The sequence below is a fragment of the Bidens hawaiensis genome, unplaced genomic scaffold (assembly GCF_021521415.1).
Source record: "Bidens hawaiensis isolate Kalapana, Puna unplaced genomic scaffold, B.hawaiensis_p1.1 tig00002735_1, whole genome shotgun sequence".
Taxonomy (NCBI): domain Eukaryota; kingdom Viridiplantae; phylum Streptophyta; class Magnoliopsida; order Asterales; family Asteraceae; genus Bidens; species Bidens hawaiensis.
The window spans coordinates 2,517,753-2,540,089 of record NW_027491147.1 but is presented as its reverse complement, the minus strand read 5'-3'; the positions used below and the strand labels follow the sequence as shown (position 1 = coordinate 2,540,089).

At 35.8% G+C, this 22,337-nt stretch overlaps 1 protein-coding gene across 1 annotated transcript; it reads right to left on the bottom strand.

Annotated features, from left to right (window-relative positions):
* Positions 1-2,352: 2,352 nt before the first annotated feature.
* LOC143620895 (phenylalanine N-monooxygenase CYP79D16-like) lies at positions 2,353-4,391 on the bottom strand. The gene is made up of 2 exons (XM_077092477.1): positions 3,395-4,391; positions 2,353-3,134 (listed from the first exon to the last, which is right to left on the bottom strand). The coding sequence occupies exons 1-2, from the start codon at positions 4,322-4,324 to the stop codon at positions 2,502-2,504; spliced, it is 1,563 nt and encodes a 520-aa protein (XP_076948592.1). The 5' UTR covers positions 4,325-4,391; the 3' UTR covers positions 2,353-2,501.
* Between the last annotated feature and the right edge of the window lie 17,946 nt (positions 4,392-22,337).

Genomic DNA, 22,337 nt, shown 5'->3' with positions numbered 1-22,337 from the left:
TTTCCAGGTGTCCGAAATGAAGAAAAGATAATCAAGAAAATTTGGCCGACGCAAAAGAAGACATGTCCATCTATATGGTGCAATGTGTTCAATAAAAAGTGTAATTGAATGAACATAAGGTTTACCAAAAGATTACGAGGATGGTTCGAACGAACATGACTTTTGGTATTTGGATAGCTTAGCGAGCTACCATATGAGACGGGTAATTTATATTTTTTCTCTGAATTAAATAAGCCTGCTAGTTGCAAAGATAAATTCGGAAATGGGTCTTATGTTGATGTTTGTTAGAAATGGTCGATATTGCTAGTCGGTAAAATGGGGGAGCAACGATTATTGACCGACATTTATTATATTCCTAGTATAAAAAGTAATATTATTAGTGTTGGGCAAGCAACATAAAGTGGTTGTGATATTCGTATGAAAGACGATTACTTGTTAATATACGATGATCAATGAAAATTTTTTGTGCGGGTTACTCAATTCAAGAATCGTCTTTATACAATTAAATTAAAAACGGGGAAACCAATGTGTTTACAGGCCCGAATTGATAACGAGAATTGGCTTTGGCACGTGAAACTAGGACACCTAAATTTCGAGTCTATGAAACAAATGGTGAAAACTAATATGGTTATTGGAATGCCGAAATTTGATCAAGAAAATCAAATTTGTGACTCGTGCTTAGTCGGGAAGCAAAGTACGAAACCGTTTCCGAAATCAGCGATTTTCAGAGCTACCCGATTGGAAATAATCCATGGAGATTTATGCGGGCCCATCTCTCATGCTACTATAGCTGGAAATCGTTATGTGTTCTTCTTGATCGATGATTTTTCTCGTTTCATGTGGACTTTTCTGTTGAAAGAAAAACGTTAAGCAATAATTGTATGCAAAACACATTATTGCATATATGTAATACAATACTAATGCACATATGCACTATATCGATTTTTTTAAATTTTTGTATATAATATAACACTATTGCAAATATACAATACAAACAACTATATATATATGCTATTCAACACTATTTCAAATATCAAAATGCACACTATTGCACATATGCATTATAAAAAAGTCAATGTATTGCATATATGCATTACAACGGTTTTTTTTTTGTTTTTTTTAATTTTTATATTTTTTTGTGATGAAGAATAACAACATAAAAAAAGGATGAAAGAAAAAAATTTTAATTTTTTTTAATTAAATTAAAAATACTTTATTATTAATTCTTTAGTTCTTCCCATAACATGAAGTTCTCTCATGATCCTCTCCCTATATATATATCATATCTGAGTACTCATGTAAGACATCTAAAGTAATATCAAAATATGATAATACGTATACGATCGTTCACAAATTTGATAAAAAAACAGAGGATCCACACTATATGCATGTAATGCACCTAATTGACACTTATAATGTGTGAATTGAACGATTATGAGTACGTGCATGTTAGTATTCTTCAACTTTCTGCTTGATTTCATCACGATTGATTGGACAAATTCGATGATCGAACTACTAGCACCTATTTAACACTGATAATGTGTAAATTGAACGACAATCGGAACTATGTATATAAAATGCATATACGCAATGCATCAACACTGCATATACAAGTAGTATGCAGTCTAACATATATGCAATACTTGAAAAATCATGTTAAATATATTTATTAGTCAATATATGCATCATTCTACAAGCTAATGTTCAACCACGCTATACCGTTACTCGATTAAACAAAAAAACGGAGCATATCGAATACCTATTTGTGTTTAATACACTCAATTGACACTAAAAATACAGAAAATCAATGGTTACAATCGTATACCTATTTGTGTTCTTTTTTGCTTGATATTGTAGTCAATTAGACAAATTAGAAGATTAAACTGTCAATCTTCATAAACCCTAGTTTTTGCTTCATGGCCAATTGAGAGAATTGAGAGTTATGGTCTAAGTTTGAGTAATATAAGGAAACAATTAGTACTGAATCAAATTTCTCAAATTCCAATCTTGCTCTCCTTTCTTTAAAAAACCTCTTATTTTTCTAATTTATCCTCCTTTTAAGCCCTTGATCATTTAAGATCAATGGTTATAATAAAGTTCTCTAGTTCTCTCTTGATCTCACCCCAATATATATATATATATATATGGTGGAGTTAAAATAAGAAGTGGAGTGTGTCTAAAAAGTGTAAGAAGTAATGTGTTGTGTTAGATATGTTGATCTAACGGTGGATATGGAAAGTGTGTTTCTTGTGCGGTGTGTTTTATTAGATCTAATGGGTGAAAGCACACTTTCTACACTTTTTAGGAAAAATTTACTTGTTATATATATATATCTGTGTGTGTGTGTAAAGCAGAATTTGGAATTATAAGTTTGGGACGATATAAAGGAACTTATATTTCACATGAACTTGCATATAACGATTTGAAGATGACCTTGCAAAAGAATGAGATAATGCTCTTATTTATGACATTTTCGTTGTCGAAACCGGTACTTTTTCTAGTCAATATGCAGGGTACATGTAACGTGGCAGCCTTGGCTTAGCAATTACCACGAGTGGTTTAGCCAACTGAATGTCATCAAGATTTTCAACAAGATCAATAGAATGTTTATTGCCCGAGGCCTCCCAAGTGAATCCGTGGAGCATCCTTGCAAACGCCATTGTAACTATAATTGTGCCTGATGTTACTGCTGGACAACCACGTTTCCCCGTGCCAAACGAGATCAACCTTAAGTTATCATCTGAAAGAACCACTTGTTTTCCTTCTCCACATAGATGTCGATCTGGGTTAAACCGCAATGGATCCACCCACACATTTGCATTCCTTCCCAACCCATACCGACTTACGAATACATGGCTACCCTTGGGTATAAAATAACCAGCAACCGTAGTATCCGATAATGAAAGATGGGGTGGCATAAAAGGTGCAAAAGGGTGCAACCTAAAAGCTTCCTTGATGCATGCTTTTATATAATTGAGTTGGGGTATGTCTTGCTCTTCAACTAGCTTTTGGTGACCTACTATGTTCTCCAACTCCTCGACTGCCCTCTTTAGGATCATAGGTTCATTGATCATCTCTGCCATTGCCCATTCTATTGCATTAGATGTATTATCAATTGCAGCGATCATTACTTCCTAAAAATATATAAGACGCGGATACTTTAGATTTTATTATAACATAGTTAACATTTGTCATGATAAATTCAAGATAATCATGTAATTAATTAGTCATTAAATTATTTTTATTATGCTTAAGTATATTAACGTTAACAGTATTATTATACTAACCAAAACTAGTCTTTATATATAGTATTAGAAATAAAGACAATTATAATACTAACAATAACAATCAGCCTCAAAGTGTGTCATATGCATGCGAGAGACTTTAAACTTACAACAATTTGGGCTTTAATCTCCTCTGGCGTAAGCTTAGGATTCTCAAGTTTAATAAGAACATCAAGCATATCACATTTTTCCTTTCTAGCTCCGTTGCTCCACATTCGAATTCGTTCATCGACCAATGGATCTTGAGACTTCCTAATAGTTTCGATTGCAGTCCTTACTATCTTTTCATGGCCATCCAAGTCAATCTTCCCTCTTAACCATGGGAAGTAATCGGTGATGCTAAACGCGTAAATATACTCCAGAATGTTAAAGAACGCATCAACATGTTGGGCTTCTTCTTCACTTGGCCCTCCATCTTCCATTTCCCGCCCAAATAATCTTTTCCCGAAAATAATACTCATCATTACGTTTGTAAAGAAGTGACGGGTAACCGCACGAACGTTTATTAACGCCCCTTCAATGATAGCATCTTGTTTCTCTATTTGGTTGCATATGTAGCTAAGCAGTTGATCTGCTTCTTCGTCACGTTTCGGTTGGAGCCATTTTTGTATTGATGGTGAAAGCAGCTCCCGACTTACAACTCTTCTCATCTTCATCCATTGTTCCCCAAATGGGGACATGACTGTAGTGAGATATCCACCACTTGCCACATAGGCTGAAATGGCATCTGGCCTTGAAATGAATATGTCATCTTGCCTCTTGAGGAGCTCACATGCAATATCTGTTGATGAAACCGCAATGATGTGGGTTGATGGTCCTAGACGGATGCAAAGGATTGGGGTGTCAAACTGGTCCATAAGCTTATGGATCCATCGGAAAGTTGGTTTATTTAGAAGCATTTGGATGATGCATCCGAAAAACGCTAAAGGGGTTGGGCCAGGTGGTAATGAATGTGAGTTGCTAGAAGATTTCTTGTTTAAAAACATACCAACACATATGACTATGAGCATGGAGACAATGAGAATGCTAGCTAAAGACATGGTTACTGATGTTGAAGAAATACTATGTTGGAATGTGAATTAGAAATCATGTCAAGGAAGCGTTTATATAATGGCAAAAAGTTTGGAATGGCACTGAAAACAAGAATAATTTTTCTTTTCACACCTTAATCTACTAACAATATTAATTATGGTTAACTTTAAGATTTAAAGGTATGCGTAGTGGGGCAATATAGGCGACAAGGGGCGTGAGGGTGAGAACACCGCCCCCTCGGCGACGGGTTTTTGTCGTCTGCGAGGTTTGAGAAAATATTATTATTTTATTGTTGTGTGTGTATTGAGTTGCAAAACTTAAGAACTCAATATGGATCACACATTTAATTAAATAAACATAGAATATGTGTCTATGATTAAATTTAATTAAAAATGAATAAAGAGAGATAATAAATTTTTTTGATGATTACACAAGTTTAAATGTTAGTTACATATGTGTAAAAAGTCGATTCGGTGTGTAAAAAATTACTGTAATCTTTTTCACGTTACTTACACTTACATATTACATATATGTAAAAAAATTCAAAAAAAAATTGTTACGTTGAGTTCTTAAAGCTCAAAGTGTTTCTCAAAAGAAATCAATATATATATATATATATATATATATATATATATATGATTAGGTTCATTTCAGAAGTGTTTTTTATTGAAGAAGTGCAAGAAATAAATCTAACAAATCATATTTTTTCTTTCATTTTATCATTTATTTAATGACAAAGGTTTTATAGTAAAATATGCATTTCTTCATATTTGGTAGGTCATAATGTATGGAGAAGTTACAATTAATTTTTTTTATATTTTTTAGATATAGCCGAATCAACCTATATTAAATTCTTTTCTTGATATTTTATCAAATTCAATTTTGTTGATTTATCAATATTATTTCTCATAATTTGAATTCCATACCTTTATCCAGATAATAGTTCTTAAATTCAATAGCGCCGACAAATTACACGCTACATAAATGAACATACACATGAATAAAATTACACATACACAATTCAAAATACCACATGCATAGTAAATATACGAGCTTATACAGTACATAAATGAACATACACACGATAAAAATTATACATACACCATTGGAAACACCACATATACAATACGTATATTAACCTACACAATAATATATGAAATTACACAGTACATACGAACCTACACACGATAAAAGTTATACATACATAATTCGAAATACCATATACACAGTACATATACGTACCTACACAGTACGTATGCGAACCTACATAGTAAGAAATAAACTTTTTTTATTACTTTAAACTATATAAAATAAATAACGAATAATGATAATAACCTATACTTAGAAATTTTCACATACACATTCGTGATACCACTTAAATAGTACATATATATAAACCTTACACAATACAAAATAAATTATTTTTTTGATTTTTCATATTATACTACATATAATAAATAATAAATCAAGTAAACCACCTACAATTGTAAAATTTTACATACGCATTTGTGATTCCACCTACACAATCATGTGTATATAATACTTAAATTTGTGTAGGCAATATATAATATTAACACATTTAAAGAAATATGATTGAAGATATTATAGTGTTTGATTAAAATTATATTTGTTTAACATTATTTTGATCAATAACATCAATTAATAAAATTAAAATAAATTATAGGTAATTTTCAATTAGTTAGTAATAATAACAAATAAATGTTATTAATTACTTAAGTTTACTTTGAAAAGTCTAAAAAACAAATACTAAAGTACCCTTCTTCATTAATATATTGGTAAATTAATATTTTCATAATTACACATAAACAATGGTCCAAATTGATTCGCATTTCACGCTGTAACTTGGCTTCTCGCATGATCCATCCCATATATATATATATATATATATATATATAGGGTTGCAACATCATTACACCCATAAACAAAAACACATCACTTACTTACAGTGACAATCTAGAAACTTTTTCCAGTGGGATTTAGTTATCAATAAAAAAAGATATACAAATTAACAATATATTTGATCTAGATTAAATGAAATCCATGATTCAGTATATTATTTATTAAACTTAATTCAACTTATTTTCTATATGAACTGAATTCAAAATCTTGAATTTGAATTGATTTATTCACGAGGAGCTAGATGAGAAGAAACTCTCACGTCCAATTTTGTAGTAGAGATGAAATTAAAAAAAAAACCATCAACTATAACCCAAAAGAACCACATTCAGTAAACAACATAGAGAAAGAATGAAGGGAATGTCTTATCGAGGTAATACTATTTGTTTTGGTAAATACGCTCTTCAGGCACTTGAACCCGCTTGGATCACATCTAGACAAATAGAAGCAAGTCGACGAGCAATGACACGAAATGCACGTCGCGGTGGAAAAATATGGGTCCGTATATTTTCAGATAAACCGGTTACAGTAAGGCCGTTCAGGTAAAGGCTCTCCCGAATATTGGGTAGCTGTTGTTAAACTAGGTCGAATCCTTTATGAAATGAGTGGAGTAACAGAAAATATAGCCAGAATGGCTATTTCAATAGTAGCGTCTAAAATGCCTATACGAGCTCAATTCATCATTTCGGGATAAAAAAGAAATAGACCTTAAAAATAGCGGGTGCGTGTTTCTTTTTTAAACAAATAATATTTCTTTTTTTCTTCGAACTTTTTATTGTAAAGAACTTTGTATTGTAAAAAACAAATAAAAAAAATAAAATAAAATGATATGATTCAACCTCAGACCCATTTGAATGTAGCAGATAACACCGTGGCTCGAGAATTTATGTGTATTCGAGTCATAGGAGCTAGCAATCGTTGATATGCTCATATTGGTGACGTTATTGTTGCTGTTATCAAAGACGCAGTTCCAAACATGCCTCTAGAAATATCAGAGGTGGTAAGAGCTGTAATTGCACATACTAGTAAAGAACTTAAACGTGACAACGGTATGATAATACGATATGATGACAATGATGTACTTGTGATTGATTAAGAAGGAAATCCAAAAGGAACTCGAGTTTTTGGTGCGATTGCCCAAGAATTGAGTCAGTTCAATTTAAAAAAAAGATGTTACTTTACAGTAAAATAAATAAGTGGGTCATGAGTATCACCAAACCCATTTTATAACATCTCATTTATTTATGAAATACTTTCATCATCAAATCTTAAGTATATTATTAGTTTCCTTGCAATAAATAAAATTAAAATTCAATAATATATAAATATTATAATCGAATAATAATGTAAAACAACCCCGTAATACAGGAGTTAAAAGTTGGTGTTATAATAAACATATAATAACTAACATTTGATTAAATACAGTGGATTCACTATTCTGGTTAGCTCGACTGTTCGGATCGGTTCGAAAACTCGGGTCGGGTCGGGTCGGTTAAGGGTTACCACATAACAAAAATACACAATAACAAAAAAAAACAAACATCCTTATTATAAATTAAAAGAAAACATATAATATCTCTTAGTATTCATAACTATTTGGCTTTGAGGCGCGTTTCATCGGAGACTTTTACATGTTAAAATGCTGATTTTTGTTATTAAGCCGATACCGATTCTTAATTAAAAAATGTAAAGGGTCATAATTTACTTTAGCAGGGTATATATTGCATATGATGAAAATATATTAACTTCAACTATAATATGGAATTCAGAAAAATCATATGCATAGACTAAGTTCTTCAAAGCAGAATATATAATATAAAGAGTTGCATCTAACTAAGTAACCAAGTTTATAGAAAAAAGAACAAAAATAACAGAACTTGTTGTAGGAGAGAATTGAACCCAAGTACTCAAACTAAGAACGTGTGGAGTTTACCACTACAACATAATACTACTTTGTCTATATGTTCACTTATAATTTACATATGGGTGCACTTTCATATTTTATATAGGCATTCTATATAAAATCCGAAACTCAGTGGGCTCCCGTAAACCCGCAATCGAATACGTAAATCCGCCCCCGCTTATTGATTGTAGATCACATGTCACAAAATGCTTCATTTTATAACTTCTCCACTACACATAATCTAATAACCATTTATAATAAAAATTTTAATTTTCTCTCTCTTCTTTTATCTTCCTACTTTATTAAACCAAATCTATTGTGGGCATTACCACACTAAGATGCCTACATAGGATCCACATATGCATTAATCCAAATTATTAATCTGCTTTTTTGTTTTTGTTTTCTAATTAAGTGATTTAAAAATTAAAATTCAATCATAGTTGTAAGTATAAAAGCCATAAATTTGATGGTCAAAGAAAAAAATAATAATTTAAATGATTTTCCATTACCAGAACTTGTTAATTACTACTATAAATTCATGCCTTCTATTCCAAGATTTATAAACTTCTACCACCACTCATATTTTCACTATATATACCTTTAAGGCTTTATAAATATTACTTTCTCAACATATTTCACTTTAAATTAGTAATGTTAAAAAATAAATTTATTTTGCCGCTTATAGTTTTTAAATATAATTACGGCTAGAAAAGTTAAATCATTAACATTTTGGTTAAATGTTGTAACCGTGACGTAAATGAACTACTACTAAATCATTTGTAACATTCTTCTAAATTACACATCATATGAACATTCTCAACCTATTTCCTAAAAAAATATATGAGGGGAATTTGTAAATTATATGATACGGTTATAAGTGGTTGTGAGTCAAGGAGAGGGAAAACGTTATACGAGAAAGTTAAATTTGGGGTTACATTGTTCACATTGTATAATATTTTAATATTTTCTGAAAGTGGTTGTAATTGAAGGAGAGGGAAATAATAATGATAAAAGTATAAAAAATATACATAGGATACTACGAGGTGCCAACTTATGTGAGGAGTACTAATCAAGGAGATACGGGTATACTCAACAACCAAAGACCCGGAAGCTGGCATATGCCGTTGTTGTAGCATATAACATTTCAAATGGTGATTTGTTTTGTAAAACATCAGAGGGTAAGCGATTGATTACTTAAGTGGCGGAGCTAAATGCCTCAACCCAATAGGTAGCCGGGATATGAGCATGAAATAACATGGCTAGACTAGTCTCAACAATGTGACGGTGCTTTCGTTCAGCTCGACCATTTTGTGGAGGAGTATGCGGGCATGAAAGCCTATGAAATCTCCCATTTTCATCAAAGATATGTGTCACCATCACTTTGAAACACCTTTACTTTCCTTGAAAATTGTGTTTGAACGAGACGTAAGAATGTGGATAATATCGAATAAAAAGCAGTTTTGGTTTTTAAAGGATAAAACCATGAAAAACGCGAGTGATCATCTATAAAAACCACAAAATAACAGTATCCATCAACACTCATAATTGGTGATGGACCCATAGATCACAATGAACAAGGTCTACTGGGTGCAAAGAACGTTTCCATTTAAATCAAAAGGCATCTTATGAGCCTTGGCAAGTTGCCATGATGAACAAGTAATTGGTTTAGGCAAAATAGAGGTAACAGATAAACAACCACATTTATCCAAAAATTTAAGAGTATCAGATGCCACATGACCTAAACGAAAATGCCATAATACAAATGAAACTTTATTTGTGGAAACAGAAGCAACAAGGCAAGATTTCCATCCCGGAGTACATATGGCCCGTTTTCACACCAACCTTGAGCTAGGGGTTGACTTGTTTTGCGGTCCTGAATAGTAAAAAAAGGTTGAGAAAACAAAACGTCAACGGGATAATCATTGGTTAATTGGCTTACAGATGATAGATTTTTTATGAGTTTAGGAATGACCAAGACATCATTTAAAGATAGGTTTTTATTCAAGGAATAATGGCCGGTATGTGAAATCGGTAACGAATTACCATTACCGAAGGTAACATTAGAATTACCCGAATAAGGTTTGGTGATGTGAAGAGGTCCGGTGGAGTTCGCCATGTGAGTTGTAGCACTGGAGTCCGCTACCCTATCCGGAGAGCCCGTGCTGACATGGCACTGGGCTTGAAAGGCTTGATCCAAATTAGCCTCATTATTGGAGGCAGAAGCACAGGAAGCCAAGTTGGGACAATTATTTTCATAATGTCCGTTAGTTCGGCATAGTTGAAAATGAGGAGGGCAACGAGAACCACGGGAGGAAGATTGAGAAGCACGTGCATAGGAGTGAGGTCGGTTCTTGCTTGTCTTTTGATGTGAGTTACGAGGGCGTTGTTGTGCTGCAAAGGCAACAGGAGTGGCTACTTGTGGGGTGAGCGATTGAAGGAGCTGTTCATGACCTTCGGCTTTGGTTAGAAGTGTTGGATAATCTGCAAACAAGAAATAGTAATAACGAGCACAAAGAACCGGGCTTGTGTTTGACACAATTCCCTTAAACAGATTCCGAGTCTGTTCCCAGGGTACGCCGGTTTCGAACAGCACCAAGACGTACTGCCGGACCTAACACTTGCCTGAAATCGATCGGTAGGCTTCAATGCGAATATGATCTGTGAGTTGTGTGTTTCTGTTTCTAAGCTCTCTAAAACAGTAGCATCAAGAGGGTTTTATACTCATCAGTGTTTCAACTGAAGAGTTGTCATTACCATGATCATAAAGCCTGATTTAAAGACCATAACAGATATGCCACTGAAGAGTTGTTCATTAAACATACTCTTAAAGCAGCAATCAAGAATTGATTTATGACATCTCTTAATGCAGCAGATACTTGATGAATGAGATAAAAAAAAAAAACGGATCAAGTCACAAAAACGGGTGTCACGCAGAGCCGGTTATTTCGAACGGCATTCGTGTCCGTAGGTCGCGCGGGCGACGCATTGGTTCAGAAAATTTTCCTGACCCAGAACCCGATTTTCCACCCCCCCCTGCGCGCGGGTAGGTGTCCAAGTAAAATGTAACAACAGATTTAATGGAGTCTACTTGTTTCCCTTTATATCCCACTCCTCATTATATCCCCACACCGATGTGGGACACTCACTCACATTCACACATAAATTCTAACAATCCCCCACATGAATGGGAGATACTATCAGAAACATTACCCTTCCGATTTCAACAGTTGAGTTTTGCATACGATAGGTAGATCTAACTCTTTGAACCTTCGCTTATGAAGTGCACTTGGCCCACTAGCACTGAGTAGAACTCGATGTCTTTGAACTCGTTTGCCGTTTATGTGGACGACAGTACATTTCACACAAGACTCTCCCTGACAACGTCAAGTCCTCATAGTTGTGTCCGTTAAGGTCATGGACACGTGCCTGGTTCTGTGAGAGCTCTTAGGTATTGTGCCCCGCCAATACCCTTTGAAGCGACCCCACTTCTCTCTCACATAGGTGATTCACTAGAAATGTTAACCTTAGTCGAATCATTAAAAGTCATAGACTTAACCTCAAGCTTTGTCACTTTTAGGAATGGACTAGGAAGATTACTAAATCTTTTTAGTGAACTCCCCTTTTAAAGGGTGGGTGTTAAACAATTCTTCCCCACAGTGACCTCGTCTGTTCCTACAAGTAGGTTGTCCTATTGAACTCAGATCTTGGGATCTCCAGTCAGCTGAGTTAGGTTTCCTTCGTATGAACTTAATTTTTCAAGGGCTTTAGTCCCATTCCCATGGACGACTTCTGAACTAACTCTCTATTTAAGCCTTTTGTTAGCGGATCCGCAATGTTATCTTTTGACTTCACATAGTCAACAGAGATAACTCCTGTAGAGATTAGTTGTCGTACCGTATTATGTCTACGTCTTATATGTCTGTTTTTACCGTTATACATTGTGCTATGAGCTCTGCCAATTGCCGATTGGCTATCACAGTGTATGCATATGGCCGATGCCGGCTTCGGCCACCTTGGTATATCCTCAACAAATTGACGTATCCACTCTGCCTCTTCACCTGCTTTATCCAACGCGATGAATTCTGATTCCATCGTGGATCTAGCAATAACCGTTTGCTTTGACGACTTCCACGATATTGCTGCACCTCCGAGTGTGAACACATATCCACTCGTTGCCCTGGAATCATTCGTATCAGATATCCAATTTGCATCACAGTAACCTTCAATAACTGCTGGATATCTATTATACTGCAGCCCGTAGTCTCGTGTGAATCTCAAGTACCTAAGCACCCTTGTCACACACCTCCAATGAATTTCATTTGGATTGCTTGTGTATCTACTGAGTTTACTTACAGCATATGCTAAATCTGGTCTGGTACAACTCATTAGATACATCAAGCTACCTATAATTCTTGAATACTCTAATTGGTTCACAGGCTCACCTCGATTTTTGGCTAGATGTTGACTCGTGTCAATCGGAGTTCTAGCCACATTAGAGTCATTTGCATTGAATTTCTCAAGAATTTTATCCACATAATGAGACTGACTTAAAACAAGTCCATTCTGGATTCGCGTGATTTTAACGCCCAAAATCACATCCGCTAAACCCATATCCTTCATATCAAATCTTGCTCTCAGGATATTCTTTGTTCCAGTTATCACTTTTTCATTGCTTCCTACAATGAGTATGTCATCCACATACAAACATAATATGACATATCCGTCTGGTGTATCTTTTACATATATACACTTGTCACATTCATTTATCTTAAATCCGGAGTTAAGCATGACATGATCAAACCTTTGATGCCATTGTTTTGGAGCTTGTTTTAAACCATATAAAGATTTGACAAGCTTGCAAACTTTCTTTTCCTGTCCCTTGGCTATAAAGCCTTCGGGTTGCTCCATGTAAATCTCTTCCTCTAGATTTCCATTTAAGAAAGCCGTTTTCACATCCATTTGATGAACTTCCAAATTTCTAATAGCTGCAATGGCAAGCACCATTCTGATGGAAGTTATTCGCGTTACTGGCGAATACGTATCAAAGTAATCCAGTCCTTCTCGTTGTTTAAATCCTTTGATTACCAATCTTGCCTTATACTTCTCAATGGTACCATCTGGCTTCAATTTTTTCTTGAAAATCCATCGGTATCCTAGTGGTTTACATCTAGCAGGAAGATCCACTAGCTCCCAAGTATGATTCTGTAAAATAGAATCTATTTCACTTTTAATTGCCTCCTTCCATTGAGGTCCATCTGAGGAGTTTACCGCTTCTTGATAAGTTCGCGGTTCTTCCTCAACCATATAGGTGAGGAAATCAGGACCAAACGATTTCTCGATTCTTTGTCTTTTACTCCTTCGAATATCACTGTTATCAATTTCAGATTGTCCTTGAGATTCGTTGTTTCCAACCTTTTCTCTGAACATATTTTCCATGTCTGGGACATTCTTTTCGGATGAATTTTGTAAGTCCGTTTTGGGTCCTTTTAAACACGGAAAAATGTGCTCAAACCATGAAGCATCATTTGATTCCAATATGGTGCCTTTGGACACTCCAGGGTTTTTGGAGTCATACACCATAAACCTAAGAGGACCACGCATTTGAGTGTATCCGATAAACACACAGTCTACGGTTTTTGGACCTATCACCAAACGCTTTGGTGGTGTCACTACCACCTTGGCCAGACACCCCCACACTCGTAGATATTTATATGATGGTCTGTCTCCAGTCCATAATTCGTATGGAGTGATATCCTTTTCTTTCCGGGGAATTAAATTTAGAATGAAATTTGCTGATAATAACGCATCCCCCCACATGTCTTCTCTCACCCCAGAGCTTATTAGCATGGCATTCATCATTTCTTTTAAGGTTCGATTTTTCCTTTCCGCCATACCATTCGATTGAGGTGAGTAAGGAGGAGTAAGTTCATGTATAATCCCATTTTTTGCACATAAATCTGCAAAAGGATAAACATACTCACCACCTCGATCACTCCTTACCTTTTTTATCTTTCGGTTTAGTTGATTTTCAACTTCGGCTTTAAACAAAACAAATTTGTCAATAGCCTCGTCCTTACTTTTGAGTAAGTACACATAGCAAAATCGCGTGCTATCATCAATAAACGTTATGAAATATTTATTTCCACTTCCCGTAGGAATTGCTTTCAAGTCACACACATCTGTGTGTATTAATTCAAGTGGACTTGTATTTCGTTCAACCTTTTTGAACGATGTTCGAGTTTGCTTTGCTTCTACACAAGTTTCGCATTTATGGTTTGAGTCAATATCAATCTTTGGTATGCAGTTTAATTTTATCATGTGACGAATGGAATTAAAATTAACATGACCTAGTCTACCATGCCACGTGTTAGAAGACTCAAGCAAATAAGCAGAACTAGAACCAGTCTTATTCATTCCATTGATAACCATTACATTTAGTTTAAACATACCATGCAAAGCATAGCCCTTTCCAACATACATACCATTTTTGGTCAACACAACTTTATCAGACTCAAACACCAATTTAAAACCAAACTTGTTTAACTGCCATCCAGACACGAGATTCTTACGAATCTCTGGAACATACAACACATTGCTCAATGTAAGTTCCTTTCCTGAAGTCATCTTTAGGATCACATTTCCTTCCCCTTTGATATCAGCAGTGGCAGAGTTACCCATGAAAAGTTTATCTTCACTTGTCACTTCTTTAAAAGTATTGAACATACTTTTATCAGCACACACGTGGCGGGTGGCCCCGGTATCAACCCACCACTCCTGGTTATCTGACCCAACCATATTTGCTTCAGTAATCATCATTGTGAGGTCAGAAATCATGGCTACCAGGTTATCCACCTCATTCATCATGTTGGCCTGTTTAGATACCTCCTTCTTGGGAAGCTTGCATTCACTAGCCTTATGTCCAGGCTTATCACAATTGTAACATTTCCCTTGGAATCTTCTTTTCATAATTCCTCCTTTGGGTCCAAAATTCGACCCTTTGGATTTCTTGAACCCACCTCGCTTGTTATTGTTATTGCCTTTAAATGATCTACCATGCTCTACCACATTGGCCTTAGCAATTTCAGGAATGACATTCTTTTTAATAGCAACCTTATTATCTTCTTCAATACGAAGACGTACAACCAAGTCTTCAATTGTCATTTCCTTTCGCTTATGTTTCAAATAATTCTTGAAATCTATCCAACTCGGTGGCAATTTTTCAATGATAGCAGCTACTTGGAACGTTTCACTCAACACCATTCCTTCTGCATGAACATCATGAAGAATGACTTGCAATTCTTGAACTTGACTCATGACAGTTTTTGAGTCGACCATAGCAAAATTCAAGAACTTGGCCACCACAAATTTCTTAGAACCTGCATCCTCGGTTTTATATTTTCGTTCAAGTGATTCCCACAGCTCTTTAGCTGTTTTTGCTTTACAATACACATTGTAAAGTGAATCAACCAATCCATTAAGGACATAGTTCCTGCATAGGAAATCAGAATGATTCCATGCATGCATCGCGCTGACTGAATGAACAGTCATGGCGTCCTCATCAACCTCAGGAGCAGTCTCAGACAAGAACCTAGCCAGATTCAATGTCGTTAAGTAGAACAGCATCTTCTGCTGCCAACGTTTAAAGTTGACTCCGTTGAACTTCTCGGGTCGCTCAGCATGGGTTGCCACAGCATTAGGCAACGGTGCGACCAAAGCAGTGGTAACAGCAACAGATGTTGTGTACACCGGAGGAACTCCCTCGACACCAGAGGTCGTAACAGGAGCAGAAAACACTGACTGAGACGTTTGATTATCCATCACTGAAATCGATCGAGCAAAACATCAGTAAAAAAAATAATAATAATAATCTGTTTAAGTTTGTTGGATAATCTGCAAACAAGAAATAGTAATAACGAGCACAAAGAACCGGGCTTGTGTTTGACACAATTCCCTTAAACAGATTCCGAGTCTGTTCCCAGGGTACGCCGGTTTCGAACAGCACCAAGACGTACTGCCGGACCTAACACTTGCCTGAAATCGATCGGTAGGCTTCAATGCGAATATGATCTGTGAGTTGTGTGTTTCTGTTTCTAAGCTCTCTAAAACAGTAGCATCAAGAGGGTTTTATACTCATCAGTGTTTCAACTGAAGAGTTGTCATTACCATGATCATAAAGCCTGATTTAAAGACCATAACAGATATGCCACTGAAGAGTTGTTCATTAAACATACTCTTAAAGCAGCAATCAAGAATTGATTTATGACATCTCTTAATGCAGCAGATACTTGATGAATGAGATAAAAAAAAAAACGGATCAAGTCACAAAAACGGGTGTCACGCAGAGCCGGTTATTTCGAACGGCATTCGTGTCCGTAGGTCGCGCGGGCGACGCATTGGTTCAGAAAATTTTCCTGACCCAGAACCCGATTTTCCACCCCCCCCTGCGCGCGGGTAGGTGTCCAAGTAAAATGTAACAACAGATTTAATGGAGTCTACTTGTTTCCCTTTATATCCCACTCCTCATTATATCCCCACACCGATGTGGGACACTCACTCACATTCACACATAAATTCTAACAAGAAGGTCACGAAAGGGCATGGAAGAGGTGGTAGTACGAATGGCAACTGGAAAATTTGCAAACGAAGAACCTAGACCACGCAAAAACCAGTGAAACTTATTAGAGTCAGCCACGGGCTGACCAATGGCATGACCAATTGAGCAAGGATAGGTAGATATGTACATAACTTGGTTTGCTAGTTATATTATGGAATGTTCATGACATAGGTAACCAAGAATAGGTTTTTATGTGGTAAAAATTATTAGATTTGGCAAAAGTAATTGAAGTACAATTTTTTTCAAAAGGTCTGCATCAAATGTAGTTGTGTCAAGGAAATATTATTAAGTAAATGTTTTGTAATTGATTTAAAAAGCAAAAGTTATACATATTAAACACGACATTTGTTATATTTCTCAAATAAAAGTATTGGTTAATAAGTAACAAGAGACATGTAATGTCAAAGGTAAATTGTATGCATTCATTTGACCATTCACTTAGGAAATGAATGGTTGTAAGTAACTTCCAAAATTGAAAACTAATGAAATTTATTAACTTTTATAAGATACCACCGTCCATAATTATAAAGGAATTTATAAGTTGTGAGGCCTATAAACTTTCCCAGTTTCCCTAGAGATCGTGAAAAAGAAAACAAAAAATCCTTTGGTGGGATGCATGCTCATACCATGATATTAAAATTAGATAGTTACTGAATTGACTTTTAACTCTAACTAATTGGTTCAATACAAAATTCTTTTCAATGTAATTGGTACTAACAAGGCTGTAACACTTACAATCTACTAAACAATGGTTTTTCATAAGTAAAACTAACTATTACTATACCTACTACCATACCAAATACGTGTCTCATATGTTTCAGATATTCCCTTTATTCGAGTTTGTTTTTATTTTTGTTTTTGTTTTCTTTTCTTTTCTTTTTAATCCTTAATTGCAGCATTCGTGTAAGAAGTTAAGAGTATGATGACTTGGAAAATGATGGATCGAACCTTATATGAACTATCATATGATGTTATGACTTATCAAAAATTGGATAGGTAAAATATATGTTTGGCCTCACCACCATTTACTTTTTTGTAAAACGATACAAGCTAGTACTCGTGTTGCTTCTTTTGAAGAATGATTGATCTTTTCCTGACTAAGACCGCAAAAAAGTCAAATGTATAAAAATTGAACTTCTCTAAAAGTAACATATAACTATTATTTGATGTCATGACTAGTCAATAGTTACATGATGAAAAATTCTAAATAAAAGGGCCTACGAGGCTATGACAACCACCAAATAACTAACTTATGTTAGGCCTTTGGGTCGTAATATAGGTTACGTATAAGGGACAAACATTGTAGGATCAAAAAACATTAAAAAACTAACATAATCTGATAAACCCACATGTTATGCCATGGATTTGTCATTTAAGTATTATTAGAAAGATGAGAAAGAATCATACATATCTTGAACATAAATTTTGCTCTAATGAGTGGCTACGATTTTAAACAAACCCCAAATAGACATAAAACTTTTTCTTTGTGGTTAGGATTTTCAAGAGCAATGGGTTGTGGTATGCACTTTATGCGGAAAGAGTTGTCACTATTCCTTGCCAAACAAGGAGACATTGTAAACATGGGGTTTGACATGCCACTTGATTTGCTAATAAATGTGATGAGGTGAATGGACATGATGCATGTTTGTGAAAACTAACAAATGGCACTCTTAACATATATAGTTGATTGTAACATGATTTTGGATCAATTGTTGTTAAACATTTTAATAAACACATGCATGGTTTTTTATTTAAGAGTTATGAGTCTGTCTCTAACATTTGTGTAGTTTTCAATCCAATCTATGGAGAAGTCCATTTACTCCGAAAGTTAGACAAAAATGAAATTGTAATACTGGGATCTTGGGTGGAAACAAGTGATACTTTAGTAGGTAAATTGACGCCCCAAATGGTGAAAGAATCATCATATGTCCCGGAAGATAGATTGTTACGAACCATAGTACTTGGCATGCGTGTATATACTTCAAAAGAAACTTGTCTAAAACTACCTCTAGACGATAGGGGTCGGGTTATTGATATGAGATGTGTCCAGAGTTCTAAAGACAAATGAGACAGAGAAAACAGAAAGTATTCGTGTATATATTTTACAGAAACGAGGTATTAAAAAATCTAAGTAATGATAAAGAAATAGTGAATTCCATCGTTTCTATGGTTACTTCTTAACCGGTGAGTTCTTCTCCATCACCGAAGCCCTATATATAGAAGGCTATAAGATTATTAAAAAGATAAATTTAAATAATGATAAAAGATTTAAATTCTGCTTGAGATTTGAGGGAAAAAGTATAATGACGGTCGAATTATACTATGCACAATTCGTAGCTAATTTTTCAATTTGTTGCTTGTCGTTTGGTATAATTATTTATTTTTTCAATTAGTATTTACCCAGCCAACAGGTAAGTAAAACCCGAGCGGTGATAAGCCCAAGTGTTGTTAGTTCCGGAGGTTAAGACGGTAAGTCGACACGAATTCGGTCAGTTTCGGTTACATGTGTTATATTACCGGAACTAAAAAGCAAAAAAAAAAAAAAATCAAAATCGGGGTGAACCAATGGGTTAGCGTTGATCTATGAAACTCGAGCATTGGGTAGACCCGAGCGTTGCGATCTCGGGCGTTGAGGCGACGAGTCTACGCAAATTCAGTCACTTTCCGTCACGTTCGTTACGGTACAAGAACTAAAACAAAACAAAACAAAATTGACATGTGATCGGTTTTCATTACCATCGTTACGTTACTGGAATTAAAACAAAATGTAGTAACTCTACGAGAATTCGTCTGGTTTCTGTCACGTTCATTACAATGTCGGAACTAAAAAACATAAACAAAATTAGCGTTCAACCAATTTTCGTTACTGTACCGAAAGTAAAAAAACAAAAACAAACAAATAGTATATCAATTTGATACCGACATGTGGCTTAATGGAGGCTTCGCGGCACCAAACTTCTCAATTGTTATAAGCTAGTGTTTTACCCAACGTGTTGCGCCGGGGCAGATTGGTAAAACTCAAGTGTTGTCGTTCCCAAGCGTTGAGGTGGTAAGTCACGTGAATTCGGTTGTAAGACCCCGTTACCGGTAGCCCTACTTTCGTGTTGGATTTACTCATAAACGCAGTTCTAAATATCAGAGTTAATTAAAACATTCGCGGAATATAAAAGCTTTCATAAAACATTTCATAACAAAACACGTCTTGTCTTAAAACATCATTTTGTCTTTCAAAATAAACGAAACATTAAACTTAAACGTCTTGAGTCTTCCGATGCCAGCCTCTTATTCAGTGCCACGTGTCTCCTCAAGCGAGCTGCCTCATCCTACTCACCTGCGTGCATACTAAAAGTCAGCTACGCTGAGTGAGTTCTAGTTAATCATACATTATACAATACACATAAACTTATATTCTTTCGTTCATAATTTCGTACTTTCTTACTTTCTTTTTTTGTATTAACTTGCTTTCATATCTTACGTTATAAAGAGCATTACGCCTACATTCCTCGAGTATTATTAGGGCTCGGTACCCTCCTTCCTCGAGTATTATTAGGGCTCGGTACCCTCCTTCCTCGAGTATTATTAGGGCTCGGTACCCTCTTTCCTCGAGTATTATTAGGGCTCGGTACCCTCTTTCCTCGAATATTAGTAGAGTTCGGTTCCCTAGTTCTCGAATATTAGTAGGGTTCGATTCCCTCTTCGTTACCATACAACCATACATCATACCTCGAGTATTATTAGGGCCCGGTACCCTCTTTCCTCGAGTATTATTAGGGCTCGGTACCCTCTTTCCTCGAATATTAGTAGGGTTCGGTTCCCTAGTTCTCGAATATTAGTAGGGTTCGATTCCCTCTTCGTTACCATACAACCATACATCATACCTCGAGTATTATTAGGGCTCGGTATCCTTTTCGTAACCATACAACCATACAACCATCATTTCCTTCTTTTATTAACTTTATCACGTTCATACACATAAGCAAACATATCATACTTACCTTATACATAGCGTTACAACCTGACAGTACGTGCAATATCCGAAGATCGTTCACGTACCATCAAGCAGTCATTCATACATATCACATTATGCACATAAGGCATACACTTATCTCTTAGGATAAGCGTATTAACAAACATATTGAGTATGCACACAGCCCCGAAAACATAACACATAAATGGGGCTAGAAACTCACCTAGATCATGTTACGCTCTCCGTTAATAGTTATCCCTTTCTTCAGTTGTGTACGGCTGACTGTATAACAAGTATACGTATCAATTAACTATCACTACTTATATCATCTTTCTAGTCTTAACTAGTACCCACAACGAACAAGGGTCCGGGGGCAGCGCCCCTGGCAGCGGGGTCTAGGGGTGGCAGCCCCTAGCAGGGTCCAAGGGGCAGAGCCCCTGGCTGGGGTCGAGCTGCCAGGTCAGCTTGGAAAAATTTTATTTTCATTAACTGTCTTAACACATTTTCCATTTGGTTTTTAATTTATTTTCTAATCGAACTTGACTTTTGGCGAAGTTAAACCTTAGGCGAACTTAGCTTTAGGCGAAGTTAAACCTTAGGCGGACTTAGCTTTTGGCGAAGTTAAACCTTAAGCGAACTTAGCTTTAGGCGACGTTAAACCTTAGGCGAACTTAGCTTTAGGCGAAGTTAAACCTTAAGCGAACTTAACTTTAGGCGAAGTTATCAGTTAGGCGAACTTGGCCTTAGGCGAAGTTACCAGCTAGGCGAACTTTGCCATAGGCGAAGTTAAGCTTTGAAGGCGAAGTTATCAGTTTGCAGGCGAAGTTGCCCAGTTCGCAGGCGAAGTTGCCCAGCATCGGCCTGATCGTCCTTAACCCCGTGATCATCTTCGTTTCTTAACCAAATAACTCGATTTAGGTATCAACGGAATCGTCTGACCAGCGCCTACAAACCCCAACCATCAAATCGACCTAACATCGATGTTTAAATGGTGCGATTTAGGCATATAGGTTACAGGTTCTTTTATCAATCGATTAACCCATCAAATCATAACCATTTTCAGTAAGTTTAGCTTTGTTGGATTCGTTTTTACCATATAAACACAGATCTATCATTTCTATACTAATCCAAACCTAAACGAACAAGTTCTCGATATAAACGTACAATAAACGAGTCGAACTACGAACACGAGCTGGTCTTGTTGCTTTGGTTCGTCATGACGATCTAGCACCAACAAGCTCGGGTCCTCGCCTTTGGATCTTGGTTCGGGTTGTGTGTGTTTTGGGTGTGTGTAGAGATTATGATGGAAATGAAATGAGGGTTTAGGGTTTTAGGTTGGTTTAGGGGATATTTATATCCCTTAAAGCCCATGGACCTAAGGCCCATTCTCATTTAACCCATCTCGATTAATCTAAGTCCATGATCCGTTCTTTACTCGATATTAATTAATTAATAACGCGAAATCACTAAACGCAACTTTCTTTATTCAACATTATAAATTTTCGGATGTTACATCGGTTAATTTTGGTCACGTGTGTCGTTATACCTTTACTGAAACCAAAATAAAACATAACAAAAAAATAGAAAAATTGAGGTGGACCTATCGGGTGGCATCGATCG

Coding starts and splice junctions, on each gene's coding strand:
- LOC143620895 (XM_077092477.1), bottom strand. CDS start 4,324: ATGTCTTTAGCTAGCATTCTCATTGTCTCCATGCTCATAGTCATATGT. Junction 3,135..3,394: donor AGATTAAAGCCCAAATTGTT/GTAAGTTTAAAG, acceptor ATATATTTTTAG/GAAGTAATGATCGCTGCAAT.